This window comes from Macaca mulatta, chromosome 8, assembly GCF_049350105.2.
Source record: "Macaca mulatta isolate MMU2019108-1 chromosome 8, T2T-MMU8v2.0, whole genome shotgun sequence".
NCBI lineage: Eukaryota > Metazoa > Chordata > Mammalia > Primates > Cercopithecidae > Macaca > Macaca mulatta.
Window position 1 is genome coordinate 101,243,754 of NC_133413.1, and position 20,019 is coordinate 101,263,772.

Consider the following 20,019-nt stretch of genomic DNA (forward strand, 5'->3'; position numbering starts at 1 on the left):
AAAGTTACCACCCACCCCAGGTGATTCCAATGTACAGGCAGAGTTGAGAACAACTGGATTCATTTTCTTGTAAGCACCCATCTACAAAGCAGCAGTGGGACTTGGGTGAAGTGAATGAGACACCTAGGGTGCAAAACTTAAGAAAGTCACTCTCAGGATCATGCAAGCACAGGATAAGGATTGAGAGCAAGTGTCTCCTTAGATTCCGTGCTCAAGGGGCCTCACTTGCCACACCCTAGTCCTGACCCTACTACAGAGCAACTGTGTATGAATCATTAGGGTGAGGAGGACTTGGATTCCTGGACTAGACAGTACTTTAGTATTGGGATTTGGAAAGCCCAGGTCGGATCTGGGATTCTGTATGTTTACAGGAATCCCCAGTGGACTACTTCCAGCTTCCATGTGCTTTCCTGGGGCCATGCTTTGCTTAGGCTCTTCCTTCTGCCTGGAAGTGTTTTCCTTCTATTTCTATTAAGTATGGTGATTTGTGAGGTCCGTTTCATATACCGCTTCTTTTATCAAGCTTTTATTGGTCCCGACAGCCAGAGTGTAACCTGTCCCTCCTAAGAAACCCCTAGCACATTTTACATGCCTTTAAGACACTCACATGTTGATCAGCATTTTGGTTGTGTGTGGGCCTGTCTTATAGAAAGAACGTGTTTACTTTTCTCCGAAGGCCACAAAACGGAGATCTAGATCCTCACTGGTAGAGGCAGAGTCTTGTTTAGACAAGGTTCCTTCTTTTTTTGCCTTATCTTGCTCCCAGACAGCTCAAGTTTGTAACCGACACATACACATTTTAGATGCCCAATAAACTGGATCTCTCTCCTGATGAAAGGTGTGGTCAACTTCCTATTTTTACAGCCTTCGCAGAAGCCCTCAAATACTGAATAATTACCCTCGTTTAAACGTTTGAACACAGATAAGGACTTCGTCTTTATTGTGACTTTGGAAAACTTCATGTTTGAACATCACCTAACAATCCTTGCCCCATAGCAAACGTTTTAAGGAAGCTTACTCTAGGTAGAGTTCATAGCACCGCCACAGGTAAGCCTCAGAACCCTCTGGGGTGAGACCAGCGTGACCATTTTACTGATGAGGAAAAGTGAGGCTTACAGATTAAGTCCCTACAGCGCAAGATAACACCCAATGGCTTAATCCCTACACCAAACCAGCTGCTCCTGGCTTGCTGGTATCCATGAACTCCGCCCCCGCCTTTGGGGAGGGTCAGGCAGAGAGGCCACCGGGACTTAAAGCAGGTAGAACCTCTCTGACTTCCTCCCTACTTATGGCATCCACTCTGGGGGGAGGCTGGGGGCGTCCTTACTTTGCTCTTTGGCTGCTCAGGACAAACGCCTTGCCATTCGCCCATTCTGTCTGTCCCGATGCCCTCCTCCATCCCTGCACTTGGGGCCCTCGTGGGGCGGGCAGGGGCCCCCAGGTTATCTCCAGCCGTGGTCGATGGCCCTGCCTAGGGCAGAGCCCGCTCCCCTCCGCGCGTTGCTAAGTGCGAGGATGACACCCATCCAGACGCCGTCAGCCGCGGGAAGGGGGAGGCGAGAGTTGGAGCGCGTGGGAGCGGAGGCCGGAGGAGGGAGGGGGGACACCGAGCGCAGGGAGCGCGGAGGGAGGCGCGCGCGGGAGCGAACATCCACCAGGATCCCGAGCCGGGCGGCGGCGAAGCAGCAGCTACGGCCGCGCCCTTGCCAGAGTGGGTGCGTCAGCCTAGCCCCGCTCCGCCAGCGGCGATCAGGGCTCCCGAGGATGGAGGATTCCCAGGAGACATCGCCGTCCTCCAACAACTCCTCGGAGGAGCTCAGCTCTGCTCTGCACCTCTCCAAGGGCATGTCGATCTTCCTCGACGTAAGTACAGACAGCTGGAGCTGGGCGGTTGCTTCACAGCATCTTTCTTTTCCCCGAAAGGAAGGGGTTCGGCTCAGGTGCTGACCAGCTAATGCTTTGTCCCCAGAACACAGGCGAGAACTACCTCCTTTCCCTCCAGAAAACCACCGATGCAAATGCAGGAGGAACGACTGTCCCTTAACTTGCAGCTAGGGCTGTCCCAGACCTGCAGCTTGTGGCTTAACACCCTTAAGAAAATTACAAAAGTTAGATTTTCCAACAGGCTGGATTTCGTAGAGACACTATTGCAAATACAACAGACATTTGAGTGCATAGGACATTTTAAAGAGGCACAAGGTGTAGGGGGGTGAGGTGGGGACAGTGTCCCAACTCATCTCTAATGCGCCCTATTTGCAGCCTCCACCCTCGTGGATGCTCTCAAGCAACCCAGCGAGGGAAGCAGTAGAGAATGAGATGCCCTCGTCATCCTCCCCCATACCCCCTCGGAAAACAATTACTTAGAATATATTTGTTTTTCTTTCTACAGCAAGGGGAAAGATGATTTTCATAATGATTCTTTTTGTCGCTGCCACCTCTTCTATTTTCCCTTTTTCTTCCCTGATATTCTCCTTCTCTGTTCCTCTCTAAGTTCTAATTACTATTGTCATCTCCATCAATTCTAGCTTTTGACTGTTTTCCCTTTGGTCCTATTTCTCACTTCGGTGTCGACTGCCTGCCTTCATTACTCTGATCTGATCACATCCTTTCTTTTTCTTCTGTGCTGGTTTTTTTTTGTTTGTTTGTTTTTTTGTTTTTTTGGGGGTTTTTTTGTTTTTTTTCCTGTATGGTGTGGCTTCTATCTTTACAGCACTTTTATTTCTTATTTATTTTTCAATTTTGTTTTCCTCTCCTTCCTGCTGTTTCTTTTCTCTGTATTTTTCCCTCTGTTGCCCATCTCTTTTCTCTGCTTTGGGGTTTCTCTCAGCTACTTGCCGGGCTCCGGGCTCTCCCAGCCCCTCAGTTGTCATGCTGTCGCCGGAGGTCGTGCCTAGCTCAGTGGGGACAATTCTGGCTGCTTCTTGTTTAGGCATGATAGAAAATGTCAAAGGACATGGAGGAGCGCTATATGCTCTGTCCTCTACCCTTCTCTGAGTTATCCTTTCTTATTAAAATCAAAATGAGTGGGAGATGGGCCAGAAACCAGGTAACATTTGTTTGTGGAGAGGTGAAAATATGAGGAAATCAAATTATTAGTATCATAATGGTGAGGCAGAGATAAAGAGGATAGGAGGATGTGAGGAGCTCTCCCAAGTTTATTTTGAATGGATTGGCTAGAATTGTTTTTAATTCTAGAGAAAGAAGCTCCTAACAATAATTCAAATTGTTGTAAGGCAAATGATAGAAGCGAGGTTCAACTGTGTGTACTGGCAGCCTTCACCCCTTATCACCTGGTGGCTCCAATTGGAGATCCAGGCATTCTGAGCTGGTCATCGCCTTCCCACCAAATTTCAGGTGTGGTCATTCCTCTTCAGCCACCCAATCAAACAGTTGAGTACCTTATCCTTCATGAGCATTTATCTCTGCCTGGCTTGGGTCAATCAGGTGGTGTTATTAGTGCTCATGGCTTAACAGGCTGATCTTATTCAAGTATGCTGTTCAGAGCCATACAGCCCTTGAGGATGTAAGCTGGGAGAAGAGAAGGGCACCACAACATGCCTGAAAAGTCAAGGCCCCTGGAAATCATGTCAGTTATGAGGCTGACAATTAAGGGGCCATGGAGTTGATTCAAAGGGGACAAGTGGGGCCTCCATTCATTCTGACCTGATCTTCACTCTGTCCCCCATTGAGATCAAGTGCTTCCTCATGCTTTTTAAAAAGCAGTTAACAAACCCTGGTGATACTGTGGAGATGAATGGATTAAAACTATACATATGGAAAGTCATCCTCCTGACTCATACACCAGTCATTGCTTAAGTATTCAACTGCAATGTTTTCAAAGAGAAAATTAAAATTTCATTTTTTATTATGCATGCATGATTGTTTCCAGTCTGTAAACAAATAGCATCAGGTCCCTGTACTAAAGGAACTTGTCGTCTATGAATAGGGTGCTCTTGCCTTTTATATTTCAGAGATTTAAAAATAAAAATATGAAACCGATTCCCTGTGAGAGGTGTTGACATGCTTGTTTGTCAGTAAAATGCTAGAGTCTACAAAAATATCTGCTATTGGATTTTGTCTCGAATGGAAAAGATTTTGTTTACACTTTTCTTTGAGCTATTTTGTGAAAAATCTAACACTGGTGAAATATGTGATACAAAAAATGATTTGTTACTTAGGGATTTGTGAATTATTCATTTCTGGATCATACCACTTTTAGCAAAATAAAATGTGAACTATACATGCTAACTTTATTTTATTAGATTTAATATATTCTAGTGGCACTATCAAGAAAGATTACTTTTAAAATTCTCTTCATATTATAATAAATAAATGATAGATATTGCCTGTTCCAAACTGGAACAGGTAATTATCTGTGTGTCGTCTGTATCACACAGATAATTTCCAAATTTGAGGAAAACTTTGATTTGCAGTGCTTTTTATTGCAATGTCACTGGAATAATCAATCATTTAAGAAATGATTTAAACTGCTACTGAGAATACTATTAATGACATGATACACATGACCAGCTGGTTAGAAACTAGAGACAGATTTTAACAAGAAAATCAGAGGTAAATTTGCCACAACTGTTGGCTTTTCCTTCCGTATCCTCTCCAAATCAGCAATAGTAATGGCTATGATATTTTCTTAGGCTGTTGTGAGTATGAAATAAGAGCTCATAGTTTGGAAAATGGAAACAAAGCAAAAAGTGTTGCATAAATTTGAAATATTATGGTTATTTCAGTGTTCCACACTGAGTGCATTAAATGACAGTAACAGTAGCTAAATTCACAAACTGATGCAGGGACTGTTTCTTCATGAATCTAATTTATAGAATTGTCTTGCTAGAATATGACAGAATTAAGTATCGGTTCATCATAAATACTCTTGAATACTGACAGGAGGCTTAGAAAACCTAGCACTGGTGCCAAGGTATGCCAGTGCATTGAGGCTGGAGCGAGCATTTGCACACAGCATGCCTGCCAGCCACAGGAGAGGGACTCAACTGGGTCCTGGCAACACAGAGGACCGGGGGATGACTATTGCTTTTCCTTTTACACCAATGAACTATCATTTCCCAGGTTGCTGCAATTCAGCTAACAGAAGAGGAACTCTAGTTTGGAATACTAGTCCATGTAGCATGTGTCTCCTCTTTTGAGTCATTACATTAATCAACTTTGCTACTGTGCAAAGGGAGAAAAACAAACCTTCAACTCATCCCCAAAAGCAAGAGAAATTCCCAAATGAAATTAGTTGCAACTTCACCCACCCAATGCCACTTTTCTTTCCCATCAGTTTTCCTTTTATTTTTAACTGGAAGGGAAGTGACTGTCCCCCATTTCACTGCTGAAGTGGGAATGAGGCTGGAAGGTTGTGAAGGCTGCTTGTCTTCCCCTCCTTCCTTCGTCTAAGCACGCACACTCATGTACACTCTGAATGCAAGATACAGTGCATAGATGGTCAGGAACTTGGTGAAAACAAAAAATAGTTTCTCTTCACAACGATACTTAATTCTGAAGCCCCATAGATGCTCATTTGTAGGACGTGTGAGATGTATAGAGGACTGTTGAAACAGAATGAGTCTTCCAGATGCAATGGTTCTGTGAATGAACTCTGTGATAGCCACATACCTCCCATCTCACCTCATTTCACACACACACACACACACACACACACACTTGCTCATTTGAATGAGATTGTCCAGTTCAGAGAATGGCAGTTAATCTCATCATTTTCTACCCTCATTTGCAGTATAAATGTCACTCTTGTAGTTATAGGAACCAGCAGAAATTAGGAAAAAAAACTTAATGCATGCTGAGCTTAATACCTAGGTGATGGGTTGATAGGTGCAGCAAACCACCATGGCACACGTTCACCTATGTAACAACCCTGAACATCCTGCACATGTATGTACCCCGGAACTTTAAAAAATAATAAAATAATTATTAAAAAAACAGTCTTACTGTTATCATACATTAAAAATTGTTTTCCCACGCTGGGCCTACCGTGGGCAAAGTTGAGAAGATGAAAATATGTGCGCTGATTCCTTCTCTCCATCCATCTTTCAGTACGTGCTTCCCCATATCCAGTTTCAGGGCAACCAGTGGCCTGGTAGTAAAACTACCTGCTCGAAGTCTGGGTCCACCCACCCTGGTAATGGGAGAGACTCCCGTCTGACCCCAGGTAGTCTAATGATTGAGACACCTGGGTGACCCCAGGCGTTCTAGTAGGAGAGACTCCTGCCAACCCTGTGTGGTGGGACTCCATGTTGTGGATTAGTCCTGAGTCCCTGCCTATATTCCAGTTTCTCAGGAATCTACCAAGGGACTATTTCACCTCATTATCAAATCTTAACCTGATTCCTGGTAGGAGGCACTTAGAAATATTAGTTCAGTAAATGATGATTGTGTCCATTTTTTAATGTTTCAAAGACAACATTTACATTTTAACACCTGCCTTCAATAACAAAGTGATGAATAAGGAATTTTACTTGAGGCCATCAAAGAATATTTTTGAAGTAAAGGAATCTATCTGATAATCTTCAAATTGTAGCAAAAACACAGTATTACTTGTCTTCAAATTTTAAGCCTGACCATAATATTTAAATTTATTTACCATCCATCCAATGGTGGCAACCTTAAGATCAGCTGACACAGATTATTCAGGTACCATAACATAATGAACTTGATTCTCATCCGCAGTACATTTTTCATTAGTCTGTGGGATCAGAGGCAAAATTTGCAGCAGAGACAGTTCTGTTCATATTTAATTACAAGAACTGTCTTAATAACAAAAACTGCTGTTTTTATTTCATCTTTCAGAGGCTAAATGCTAGTTGAGATTGTTCTTTATGAAATGAAATGAACAGAAGTCCTGGGTCCAACTCTGTGGTGTGTGATTATCCTATTCTAGTTACTTTGAATTCCTGAGGACAAAATACAGCTTGAAATAGAATCTTAGAATGAATCAAAAGTAAGAAATAGGATGTGTTTTATGTCTCCCTGACTCTCAGCTGGGGCTCCATGGTTGCAGAGAACAGGAAGAAGCTAGTTGTGATCAGGGAATGAATCCTCAAAATCCCCTCTAGCAATTAACTCTATGGAGGAAAAAGAATCTGGGTCTCATTTTGCTTTAAGCATAGCTCTTACAATTGAAAGCAGTTGTCCTGCAGTAATTACATCAATTTAGTGAAAAAGGAGGACCGTCTTCTTCTGCATGCAAGTCTGGGTGATGATACCTACCTGTTGCTGGAAAAGTTTCATGGGTGAGATCTTTAATAGTAATACTAGTATCTTAAAACACATTGTGGCAATGATTAGATTTATCTATACCTCATTTCCGTGAAGTCGGCAGAATGAAAGGAAGATAATGTTTTTATAGTAGAATGCAGTAAAACAGACAACTTGGGAATAAAAACGATTGCTCATGTTTCAAGCTGGCCAGCAAGAAGTGACGATCTAAATATAAGAATAGCTCTGGTTATTTAACTATAACTACAAGTTACTTAGGGAAAAAATCATCCTCAAGGGCCCCTTTCAAGTAATTAAAGTTTGTCTTTGCAATGTGCTAGTGGGGCATCCTCTTTGGTACTGTATATAGCATAGCGCTGTAGTATGTTATCCAGATTATTTTCTATTAGCATACCTATCAGGGCTAACTTCATTGCAGCTAGCAGAAAAAATAATGCAAACTGTTTTGAGATTGTTAAAAAAAAAATGTATTGGCTCCTGTAATGAAAAAGCAGAGATCATTTCATCAAGATTACTTAATCAGAGACTCAGGGAGTGCCATCTGGACCCATTTTCCATAAGTCTCTGAACACTACTTTCCTGGGTGTTGGTTCTTTCCAGGTTATATATTGTATTAATTTCCTATGGCTGTTGTAACAAACTACCACAATAGAATGTACTCTCCCGGTTCTGGAGGTGAGAAGGGCGAAATCAAGCTGCTAGCAGGATAATGCTCCCTGGGAAGGCTCCAGAGGGGGAGCTGTATCATGCTTCCTCTCTTGCTTCTGATGGCACCTGTCAGTACTTTGGCATCCTTGGCTTTCAGCTGCACCACGCCAATACCTGCCTCTTTGATCACATGGTCTCTATCCTCTATCTCTGCAACTCTGAATTTCTCTCCTTGTAAGATCCCCAGTCATTGGACTTAGGGACCACCCAATCCAGTTATATTTTATCTTAACCCTATTTCTTTTCTTTTTATAACTTAAAGTTTTATTTTAGATTCAGGGAGAATATCTGCAGATTTGTTACATGGGTATATTGCATGATGGTGAGATTTGGGGTACGAACGATTCCATCACCCAGGCAGTGAGCATAATACTCAACAGTTAGTTTTTCAACCCTTGTCCCCAGTGTGTGTTGCTGCCATCTTTATGTTCATGTGTACCCAGTGTTTAGCTCCACTTATAAGTGAGACTATGCAGTGTTTGGTTTGCTGCTTCTGCATTAATTCACTCAGGATAATGGCCTCCAGTTGCATCCATGTCGCTGCAAAGGACATGATCTTGTACTTTTTTTATGGCTGTTATGTATTCCATGATGTATATGTACCACATTTTCTTTATCCAGTTGACCACTGATGGGCACTTAGGTTGATTTAGCATTTTTGCTATTGTGAATAATGCTGCAATGAACATACAAGTGCCATGTGTCTTTTGGAGACAATGATTTATTTACTTTTGGATATATACCCAGTCATGGGATTGCAGAGTCAAATGGTAGTTCTGTTTTAAGTTCTCTGCAAAATCTCCAAACTGCTTTCCACAGGCTAAACTAATTTACATCCCCACCAACTGTGTGTAGGCATTCCCTTTTCTCTGCAGCAGCTCCAGCATCTGGTTGTGTTTTTTTGACTTTCTGATAATAGCCATTCTGACTGGTGTGAGATGATAGCATATTGTGGTTTTGATTTGCATTTCTCTGATGATTAGTGATGTTGAGCGTTTTTTCATACTTTTTTTGGCCACTTGTGTGTCTTCTTTTGAGAAGTGTCTGTTCATGTCTTTCGCCCACTTCTTAATGGGATTCTTTTTTGTTTTTTGAAATAAGATTTTTACAGATTCTGTATATTAGTACTATGTTGAATGCATAGTTGGTGAATATTTTCTCCCATTCTTTAGATTCTCTGTTTACTCTATTGATAGTTTATTTTCCTGTGCTCTAGCTCTTTAGTTTGATTAGGTCCCACTTGTCAATTTTTGTTTTTGTTGCAATTGCTTTTGAGAACTTAGTCGTAAATTTTTTCTCAAGGCGAATTTTTTTCTCAATGTAAAGAATGATATTTTCTAGGTTTTCTTACAGGATTTTTATATTGTGAGGTCTTATATCTAAATTTTTAATCCATCTTGAGTTAATTTTTGTCTATAGTATTAGATAGTGCTTCAGTTTCATTCTTTTGCATATGACCTACTAGCTATCCCAGCACCATTTATTGAATAGAGAATCCTTTCCCCATTGTTTATTTTTGTTGATTTTGTTGAAGATCAGATGACTGTAAGTATACAGCTTTATTGCTGGGTTCTCTATTCTGTTTCATTGTTGTATCTGTTTTTTGTACCGGTACCATGCTGATTTGTCTACTGCCGCCTTATTGTATAATTTGAAGTCAGGTAATGTGATGCCTCCAGGTTTGTTCTTTTTGTTTAGAATTGCTTTGGCTATTCAGGCTCTGTTTTCATTCCATGTGAATTTTAGAACAGTTTTTTCTAATTCTGTAAAAAATGACATTGGTAGTTTGATAGGAATAATATTGAATGTGTACATTGCTTTGGGTAGTTTGGCCATTTTAACAATATTGATTCTTCCAATTCATGAGCATGGAATGTTTTTCCATTTGTTTCTATCATCTATGATTTCTTTCAGCAGTGTTTTGTAGTTCTCCTTGTGCAAGTCTTTCACTTCTTTGGTTAAATATATTCCTAGGTATTTTATTTTTTGTGTAGCTATTGTAAGTGGGATTGCATTCTGGATTTGGCTCTCAGCTTGAATGTTATTGCTGCATAGAAATGCTACTGATTTTTGTACCTCTATTTTGTACTCTGAAACTCTATTGAAGTCATTTATCAGTCCCAGGAGACTTTTGGTGGAGTCTTTGAGTTTTCTAGGTATAGGATTCTACCATCAGTGAAGAGAGATCATTTGGTTTCTTATTTTACTATTTGGATGCCTTTTATTTCTTTCTCTTGCCTGATTGCTCTGGCAAGGACTTCCAGTACTATGTTGAATAGGAGTGGTGAGAGTGGGCGTCCTTGTCTTGTTCCAGTTCCAGTTCTAGTTCTAGCGTTCAAGGGGATGCTTCCAGCTTTTGCCTGTTCAGTATGATGTTGGCTGTGGGTTTGGCATAGATGGCTCTTATTATTTTAAGGTATGTTCCTTCCATGCCTAGTTTGTTCAAAGTTTTTATCATGAAGGAATGTTGGATTTTATCAAGGGCTTTTCCTCCCAAACCCTATTACATTAATGGATACTTAGCATTAGGATTTCAACATTTGGCTTTGGAGGACACAATTCAACCTACAATATATCCAATAACAAAATGAATGACAGCAGTGCGTTGCCTATATGTTCCCAGGTTCAAAGTCAGCAGGAGGTAGAATATGTCTCTCTCCTAAACACTCAAGCAAAACCATGGCCTGTCATTCACTGGCCCTAATATGCTCATGCCTGAGCAGTCCCATGACCAGAGGAATATGACACCATGTTTGTCAGACATAAGTGCCCTTCCCAGCACTGGAGCACCCAGGCCAGGCATGTAGGAAAGGCTGGCTTTCCAGAAGAACATTAGAAATCATTACTAAAGAGTAATAGGTACCGGATGGCCAAATAGTTCTTATACATCAAGACAATTTAAAATACATCCAAGATAATATGATTAATAAAGTATAAATAAAGTAGATATAGCATAGACATGTGGGTTACTCTTTACCCATGATGTATTATTTTTCTTTTATGTTTTGTTGAGTCCCAGTTTTATTGAGGTATGAGTGACTTACATTAATATGCACATATGTAAAGTGTAAACTTGATGAGTTTTAACATAAGAAACCATTACCACATTCAAGATAATAACTATCTCTATCACCTGCAAAAGTTTTCTCACATCCTCTTGTAATCCACCATTCTCTGCCCTGCCCGTTCCTAGGAACCTTAATCTGCTTTCTGTCCCTACAGATTAGTTTGCGTTTTTAAGAATTTTATATAAATTGGATTATAAGCTGGTATTGTTTTGCATCTAGGTTTTCTACTCAGCCTAATTATTTTTTGGTTCTATCCAAGTTGTTGTGTGTATCAATAGCTCATTCATTTTTGTTGTTCAGTAGTATTCTCTTGTATGGCTATACCACAGTTGATTTGTCCATTCATGGTTTGTCTATCCATGGACATTTGGGTCTTTTTCAGGTTTCAGATATTATAAAGAAAGATCTCAATTGGGAAACCTTTACTTAAAATTAGAATGTATTTTATTTAATTATGAATAAATTATGTATAAGTGTGATGTTCACTGCAATATTTATTTAAAATGGTGATAAAATTTTTCCTTTTCCCTTTGCAGATACTGAGGAGAGCAGACAAAAATGGTAAGACCAAAAATCTATAGTTTCTATTTATTAATCTTTTACATTTTATATTATCATATAAATAATAATAAGGAAAAAGGGAGCAGTCCTGGAAAATGACATGTAAAATACTACCTTATTGTACTAGTGATCGTTTTAGATAAGTTTTAGACCCTAAATATTCATAAGAAGTTGGCAGAAGGATTTACATTTGAAAGGAATGCTTATGCCTTTGAAGTGATGAGCTCTCTCATACTTGGACTCTGGCTTTTCCTTTTCATGCTTCAAAAAATAATTTTGCGGCAATAACAGCTTCTATTCATTGAGTGTCTACTGTGTGCCATGCATTGGGCCAAGTGCTTTGTGCATATTATGTCCTAGAATTATTAAGATAAAAAACTGAGACTGGACCCCAGGTCTGTATGACACCCGTTTGGACTCTTCACACTGAACTTTATCGTGGCCTTGGGGATTTTACTGCACTCCAGGAGGGCTGCCTGGAAACCTGCATTGCCAGCTTTATCTCTACCCTATTGTTCCTGGCCACTGCTTTCCCATTTGAAGAGTATGTACTGGAAATGATAATCTATAGCAACAGAGAAGTAGGAGATGGCAACCTTGAAGTAAAAACTTGCTCTGTTGATTTAATGATGACTACACAATGTCTAATTATAAGTTGTCATAAGCAGTATCTTTTGACTCTATTATTCCACTGGAAACTTTGTCCCAGAGAACAACAAATAAAAACTTGCATTTTTTTTTTTTTTTTTGCTGCTATATTATAAGTACTATGGTAGAGGTATATTCTTGATAAGAATTTCCTGACAAATTTAGGATACAAAGGGTTCTTTCCCTTTTTTGAAATCCCACTTCTTATCTATGGGGAGAGATTACAGGAAGAGTCCAGATCTGACAGTTTAAAGACATATGTTGTGGTCTATTTTACCCTTAAGCAGGCAGATCAAGAAAAGTTTGACTGACAAGACACACCTTTCTACACAAAAGAAGATTATTAATCCAAGGAACAATGTAATAGCATCCCAAGTCCCAATAATATTTTGTTGTGGTTGGCCATCAAAATATTTTCTCAGACTGTGTTGTGGTGATTGATATATTGTCAGTTCAAATGTGCTTTTTGTTCCCACCCACTTGAAGCATTTCATCATTTTGTTTTTAGTTTTAGTTTTTGGTTTTTCTTTTCTTTTTTTTTTTTTTTTTTTTTTTTTTTGAGACAGAGTCTCGCTCTTCACCCAGGCTGGAGTACAGTGGTGGGATCTCGGCTTACTGTAACCTCTGTCTCCTGGGTTCAAGCAATTCTTCTGCCTCAGCCTCCCGAGTAGCTGGGAACACAGGTGCAAACCACCATGCCCGGCTAATTTTTGTATTTTTAGTAGGGACAGTGTTTCACCATGTTGGCCAGGCTGGTCTCAAACTCCTAACCTCAAGTGATTGGCCCTCCTCAGCCTCCCAAAGTGCTGGGATTACAAGCGTGGGCCACTGCGCCTGGCCCATTTGATTACTTTTAAAGACAGAAATAATGATGGCATCATTTTGTCTTCTCATCTCATCCTTTGATCTTTTGCCTGATACCCAGCCCCAGGGATGCTTGGTGTACAATTGAATAGCCCACCTGTCTCTATGCCACCTGCCTTGCATTTCAGTATCTGTCTCCAGTTCAGAAATGCTTTTGCTCCCTCTCCACCCAAGCTCCTAGCTTTCTCAGGCTATACTTTCTTTTTCTGTTTGTTTGATTTTTGTTTTTAAGACAGAGTCTTGCTCTGTAGCCCAGGCTGGAGTGCACTGGCACGATGATCTCGGGTCACTGCAAGCTCCCCCTCCCGGGTTCACGCCATTCTCCTGCTTCAGCCTCCCGAGTAACTGGGACTACAGGCGCCCGCCACCATGCCCGGCTTAGTTTTTGGATTGTTAGTAGAGATGGGGTTTCACCGTGTTAGCCAGGATCGTCTCAATCTCCTTACGTGGTGATCCGCCTGCCTGGGTCTCACAAAGTGCTGGGATTACAGGCATGAGCCACCGTGCCCGGCCTGCTATACTTTCATTTCCTAGACCCCAAAGCTCTGATTTAGGTCCACCCTTACCATTATATGTATTTCTCTTCTTTCCATCAAAATTAGCATAATCTACAGTCAGAACAAAAAGCACTGAACAAAACATTGTGCGCAATTCAACGACTTATGATAACCTCAAATACCATGCTGCATGAAGTCACTTGCATTGGCAGACCCATGTTTCATATTTCCTCACCTGCCCCCTCCTCTGCCCTCCTTACCACCTCTCCTAATGTCCATCCCAATGTGCTGTCAGACTACCTGCCTTTGTGCTCTTACCTCTCAAAATCTTCCACATGTATCCTCCTCTGCAGCTGCTGAAGCACTCAGTCCCCCTGGGCACCCTCCATCTGACACCCTGCTATGTCACCCTGCTGTGACCTCCGCCTCCTATAACTTTCCACCCTCAGTCAGCTTGAGAACACTCACGCTTTGCTTACGTTCCTGCTCAAAGGCACCTTATCTGGGAAACCTCCCCCAGTTCCCTCGACAGAGCCCCACTCTCTCCCTGTGCTCTCAGCACTTTGGCACATATTGATTATTGTCCTTAAGGTGGAGACTGCTTGTTGGCTGGAGATTGTACTTCTCTAAGCCAAACATGCCTCTCTAAGGCAAGGAACTTGTGTTACAAGTAGATGGTATGCGCAGCCAGTACTAGGTGCTCAATAGACGTTTGTTTAATGGATTACGAAGAAAATACAGTATATATAAAGAAAGAAGAAATTCTGTCATTTGTGACAACATGAATGGAATTGAAGACCATTATGCTAAGTGAAATTAGCCAAACACAGAAAGACAAATACCACATGTTCTCACTTATATGTGGAGCCTGAAACAATTGAACTAATAGAGGCAGGGGGTAGAATGGTGGCTACAGAGGCTGGGGAGTGAAAGGAGTAGGGAGGTAATAGTTGAAGGGTACAAAGTCTCAGGAGGAATAAGTTTTTTTTTTTTTTGAGATCAGTTGCATAGCATAGTGAATGTAGCTAATCATTGACTTCTGTACATTTTAGTATCACTGAGAGTAAATTTCTTCTAATGTTCTCATCACCAAGAAATCGCAAATATTTGAGGTGACAGAGACATTAATTAGCCTAATCTTTCCACATTGTATTCAAAAATCATAACATCACTTTGTATCCCATAAATAAATACAACTGTAATTTGTAAATGTATGATAAAAATTAAAATAAAAAAGAATTGAAGATGTTCTGCTCCATTATTTCTCTCTCTTCTCTCTGTCCACTTTTCCCCCTGCCTTTCATCCCACCTTTCTCTTCTCCCTCATTCTCAGTGTAAAGTTGGAGGGAGGCAGAGTCAGGCAGATTTGGGTTTAAACCACAAGTATGCTACCTAGGAACATTATAAAGAGCATAGATAATGACATCTACCATGTCATGTGGTAATTATGAATAATAAATGAGGAACTATACGTAAAGTTGCCAGGGAAGTGCCTGGAATGTAGTAACAACTAAACACTTGCTCATTCTGCTGCTATTATGATTAATATTATCTCTACTGCTACTGAAAGCTTGAGCTGTTTTTTGTGCTGTGATGATTTGGCTATCTGAGATACTTTTTAACATTTTAGTTATTTCTATTGCAGTGGAGTTTAGTAGAAAAGAAAAATAAAGCTATTTACTATATATGGAGCATTTGAAAGGAAAAAGGATAATGGATAATCTAATGTAAATGAGAAGATACAAGCATATAAAAGTAAGCATCCTTCTGTACCATGTGTTCATGGCATTCTGTATTTGCAAATAGACAGCTGCTACATGTATTTGAGCTCTTGCTAACAGACCCTCATGTGATAGAATCCCTTGTGGACAGCATAATTGATGACAGAATAACGAAAGGAAGAAGAGGCAATAGGCAGTATAGTTGTTCGTCTGCCCAGAGGACAGATTTAGCATTTGGGATCTATCTGACATCTGACAAAAAAGAGAAGCTGCTGGATAAATTGGGCGGGGCGGGAGGGATACACATTAGCAATTAGCTATAATAATGGCATCTTGGAGGGATTTTTTTGGTCGGTTGTTTTTATAAAATCATAGGCTAGGATCCTAAACATAAAGATAGGCCTCAGAATAGGATTGCTTAGGAGAGACGCTAGTGCTTTGAGCCAAAGAGCCCCAAATTCAAGTTTTTAGAAATGTAAAACTTCTGAGAAAGCTTATTTACGGATTGAATGAAAATGGAAATGATACATGGGTATGTATACAATTTGAAAAAATATTTTTCAAATTTAAATATATTTTATTTTAAAATATTGAGAAATAAAGGTCAAATATATTCAAGGTATATAATATGATGATTAGATAAATGTATACATTGCATAATGCTTACAATAATCAAATTAATGAAAACATTCATCACCACCCATCGTGTACATTAGAGCCCCAGAACTTGTTCATCTGATAACTGAAAGTTTGTACCCTTGACGATCATCTCCCATTTCCTCCACCCCCAGCCCATGGCACCCACTGTTGTACTCTCTGCTTCTACGAGTTCAACTTTTTCAGATTCCACATATAAGTGAGATTGCACAGTATTTGTTTTTGTGTGTGGGGGCAAGAATATCTTTGAAATCTTAGTAAGAGGCAAAATGAAAAGCTTCATAGTAGTGAATAGCACCATTGAATTCCTCTTGTTGATTTATACTTGCTAAGATCTGCTATCATTCGTGATCAGTAAGTCAGAAGGCTATATGGGTGGCACAATTGATCCATGTTTAATCACTGTTCCCTCTAGGAGATTGTTATAGTTCTCCTCAGGCCTTTAGTCCAATCCAGCAACCTGCACATGTTAAATTTGAGGGCAGAGATAGTGCCTGTTTCACATACCTCCAGGTCCACCATGGTGAGCAAAATGCCTGCTGCAACACAGACGTTCATAACTATTTGTGAATTATTTGTAAGAAATGCATAACCAACAATTTCACTGAAGAAATACAATCATATATAATTTAATCAAACCAAGCACTGATTTATCTGTTGTTTATTAATAGTGTTCGCTAAAATGTATGGAAGACATATTACGAGCTGAGTCTTACCCTCTGTGATTTATGTACATTGTCTTCAATCATTATGACAAGCCAACAGAATAAGCAGTTTAGAGCAGTGGCGAGAATGTAGGCTTTGAGGTCAAACAAGCCCATGCTTGGCTGCGCCTCCTTCTAGCTTTATGACCTTGAGCAAGTTGCTCAACTTCCCTGTGCCTCAGTTTCCGCATCTGCAAAGGAAGGATAATATTATTTCTCATAAAATTGCTTTGAGAATTAAATGAGATTATGCCTCTGAAACACTTATCCTGATCTCACACATAGTGATAATTGCTCAGTATTTTTTGCTATTTTTATTATGTTCCCTATTTTTTAAGTGAAGCAAATGAAGCTCAGAGATGTTAGATAACTTCCTCCAGGTTACATTGTATGTTAACAGTAGCACCAGATGAGTGAACCCAGGTCCATCTCACTTCATATTTGGTGATTTTTTTTTCACTTTGTTGTATATGCACCTATGTATGTATTTCAGACTACAAATATAAAAATATAGTTAGAGCCTGAATCTGTATACATCTTGAATATGATGTTCTGGCGCTCCAATATGTGGTAGTTTAATTGATTTAATGCATTTGATGCTTCATTGGTAGTCTGAATTATGAATGAATGACTAATACACCTCCAGAAAATAATATTGGCAATGAAAATCCTAGCCTAAGAATATTTGATGTCGTATTTGTGTATTTAGAGATACTTTAAAGACGTCGTTGGACTATGATCAATTCATTTGGAATTGATTATAAGAATTGTAAGAATTGGTAAGATTTCCAAACTGGTCACCTAAGATTTGGTTTATTCTGTTAACATGTAAAAATATGACCTTGAGTAGAAGCTGGAACAAAGGTTCGGTATGTCTGAGTATTTCCAATAAAGGCTGGGTCATCACCTAGCAACATGTCAGAGTCCCGCAGAGCTCAGTGATTCTGTCTTTTGCACTTGGGAATAAGGCTGTCCTTTGATGTGAGCCACTCAGTCAAGCATCACCACCCTGCTCTGGGCTCTCCAGACCCTCTTATCTTCTAATCAGGGCTCCTAGCCCCAAATAAAATGGAAAGATTAAGGGCTGGGCCCTAGAAATGAGGAATATTGGCATAAGGCTGGTTTGTATTTCATAATTCCTCATAGTTTTTGCAAACATTTTTGGGAAAATGATGAAACTGAGAATCAAGTAGCTTATAAATTAGTGGAGTTCTCACATAGCTCTGTACTCATATGTTAACTCTCAGGTACACACAGACGCCTCAACTACACATCTACCAGCTCGAAAGTTAAAGCAAAGTCTATTAGAAGTGATTCATTAAAAAAAAAAAAAAATGCCCTCACAATGACCTTCTTGAAAGAAATGGCCCCTCCACCACTGCAAAATATGTGGGAGAAACCCAGGTGTGCAAGTTCTGACTGCAATGATATTTTTAATAAAATAAAGGAAAAAAAATTTTCTATTTTCATAGTATGACTTTTTTTTTTCTAAAATGCAAAGCACTTTCACACCCATAAATGTGTTACTTTTCTGCTAAAAGCAGAAAACGGAAAATTCTTATCTTTACATAGCTGGGTTTATAAGCTGCCACAGAAGAAACAAACAGAAAATTTAGATTCAGTTTCCTGGGCCCACAGAATGGTTCCCATGGGCTGTCAGCGGCTCAAAAATCAGGTCCTGCTCCAATACCAGATCCTGGAGGGCACACAGCATAGACTTATCCCAAAATGTGGCTTCTACCTTAAGTGCTTTCTGTAATGGAGATCTGTGGTAGTCATCCCAACCTTCCTTTCCTTTCTAAACCTGCAATTTAAACGTCTACTCTGCTCCATCTAGATCCCAGAGATATGTAGCATAATAGTTAAGTTTATATATGATTTTGCAGTCAGATTACCTGGACTCAAATCCCCATTCCACTTACTGTGCAATTTGGGTAACTTAATTTCCCCACCTGTGAAATGGAAATAAAGGCAATGCCTCTCTCACAGACTTGTTGGAAAATTAAATAGATCATACACAGAAATTCTTGGAAAGGTGCCTGGCCCTTAGGAAGTTCTTAATAAGTGTTAATCTATTTCCATTTTTTCATCCTAATTATTTTTAAAAATTTTATTTATTTATTTATTTATTTATTTATTTAGAGATGGAGTCTCACTCTGTCGCCCAGGCTGGAGTGCAGTGGCATGACCTTGGCTAACTGCAACCTCCACCTGCCGGGTTCAAGCAATTCTCCTGCCTCGGGCTCCCGAGTAGCTGGGACTACAGGTGTGTGTCACCACGCCCGGCTAATTTTTTGTATTTTTAGTAGAGACGGGGTTTCACCATGCTGGTCAGGCTGGTCTCAAACTCCTAACCTCACGATCCACCCACCTCAGCCTCCCAAAGTGCTTGGATTACAGGCGTGAGCCACTGCGCCCGGCCTTTTCATCCTAATTCTTGTTCTTATTTGGCTAGACTGTGAATCACAATATCCTGGTGCTGAATTTTTCACATGGCAGTGCCCAGAGGTCTGTCCGTGACCACCTTTCTAAGACCCCAGAGCTGCACTAGTGTTTGTTCTGCCTTTGCTCTGGTCATTCAGCTTTTCTTATTGTTTGCAAACCAATAATCCTAGTTGAAATTCTTGTGTGTTTTGGAGTTGGTGCTTTGTGCCCAGACACCTGATTTGCCCCTCTAGATGTGTCTCCATCTCAGGACAGGAACCACCAAGCAACCCTTGCTCCATCTAAAAGTTTCAGAGGCTTCCATAACTCTTCTCTTTCTCTAGTAATTCCACATCCAATCTATTAGCAGGCCCTGTTGGCTTCACTATCAAAACATCTTCAAAACCTAGTCACTTCTTGCTATTTCCAAATCTTCAACCCTCGTTAAAGCCTCCTTAATCTGGCACTTGGCATACAGCAAAAATTTCCATATTAGAGCTATTGAAGACTTCAGAAAATCAGTGGCAAAGGTGATAGAGATAAGAAAATGCATTTGATACTTTTGGATATATAATTAGCAGACTTGGTAATTATTTGGAAGTGTTAAGTAAGAGAGATGAAGGTATTTACTGACGTGTACATATGCAAGATTGTGTGTGTTTCAGATTTCCAGTTTCTGACTTGAGTAACTAGATGGATGATGAGGCTATTAACTTCTTGATGGTTATGAAAGTGTCCTACATGTGAAAAGCTTGATTTTGTTGTAATATTGGTCACTTTTAGTTATGAGAGTTCTCCTGTGAATATCTGTTCATCTAGTAATAAGTGATATTTCTGTGTCTTTCTTAATATTCAAAATCATACCTAAGTTGTTAAAAATACCTAAAAAATGTAATAGCCTGTATGTTACCAACTT

General features: G+C 40.1%; 1 protein-coding gene across 1 annotated transcript in view; it reads left to right on the top strand.

Moving 5' to 3' along the window:
* Positions 1–1,645: 1,645 nt before the first annotated feature.
* The window catches only part of NECAB1 (N-terminal EF-hand calcium binding protein 1), a 173,511-nt gene continuing 155,137 nt past the window's right edge, over positions 1,646–20,019 (top strand). The window contains exons 1-2 of the mRNA XM_001085626.5: positions 1,646–1,863; positions 11,564–11,588. Coding sequence (XP_001085626.3) covers positions 1,765–1,863; positions 11,564–11,588 — 124 coding nt within the window. The 5' untranslated portion in view covers positions 1,646–1,764. The remainder of the gene's footprint in view (positions 1,864–11,563; positions 11,589–20,019) is intronic.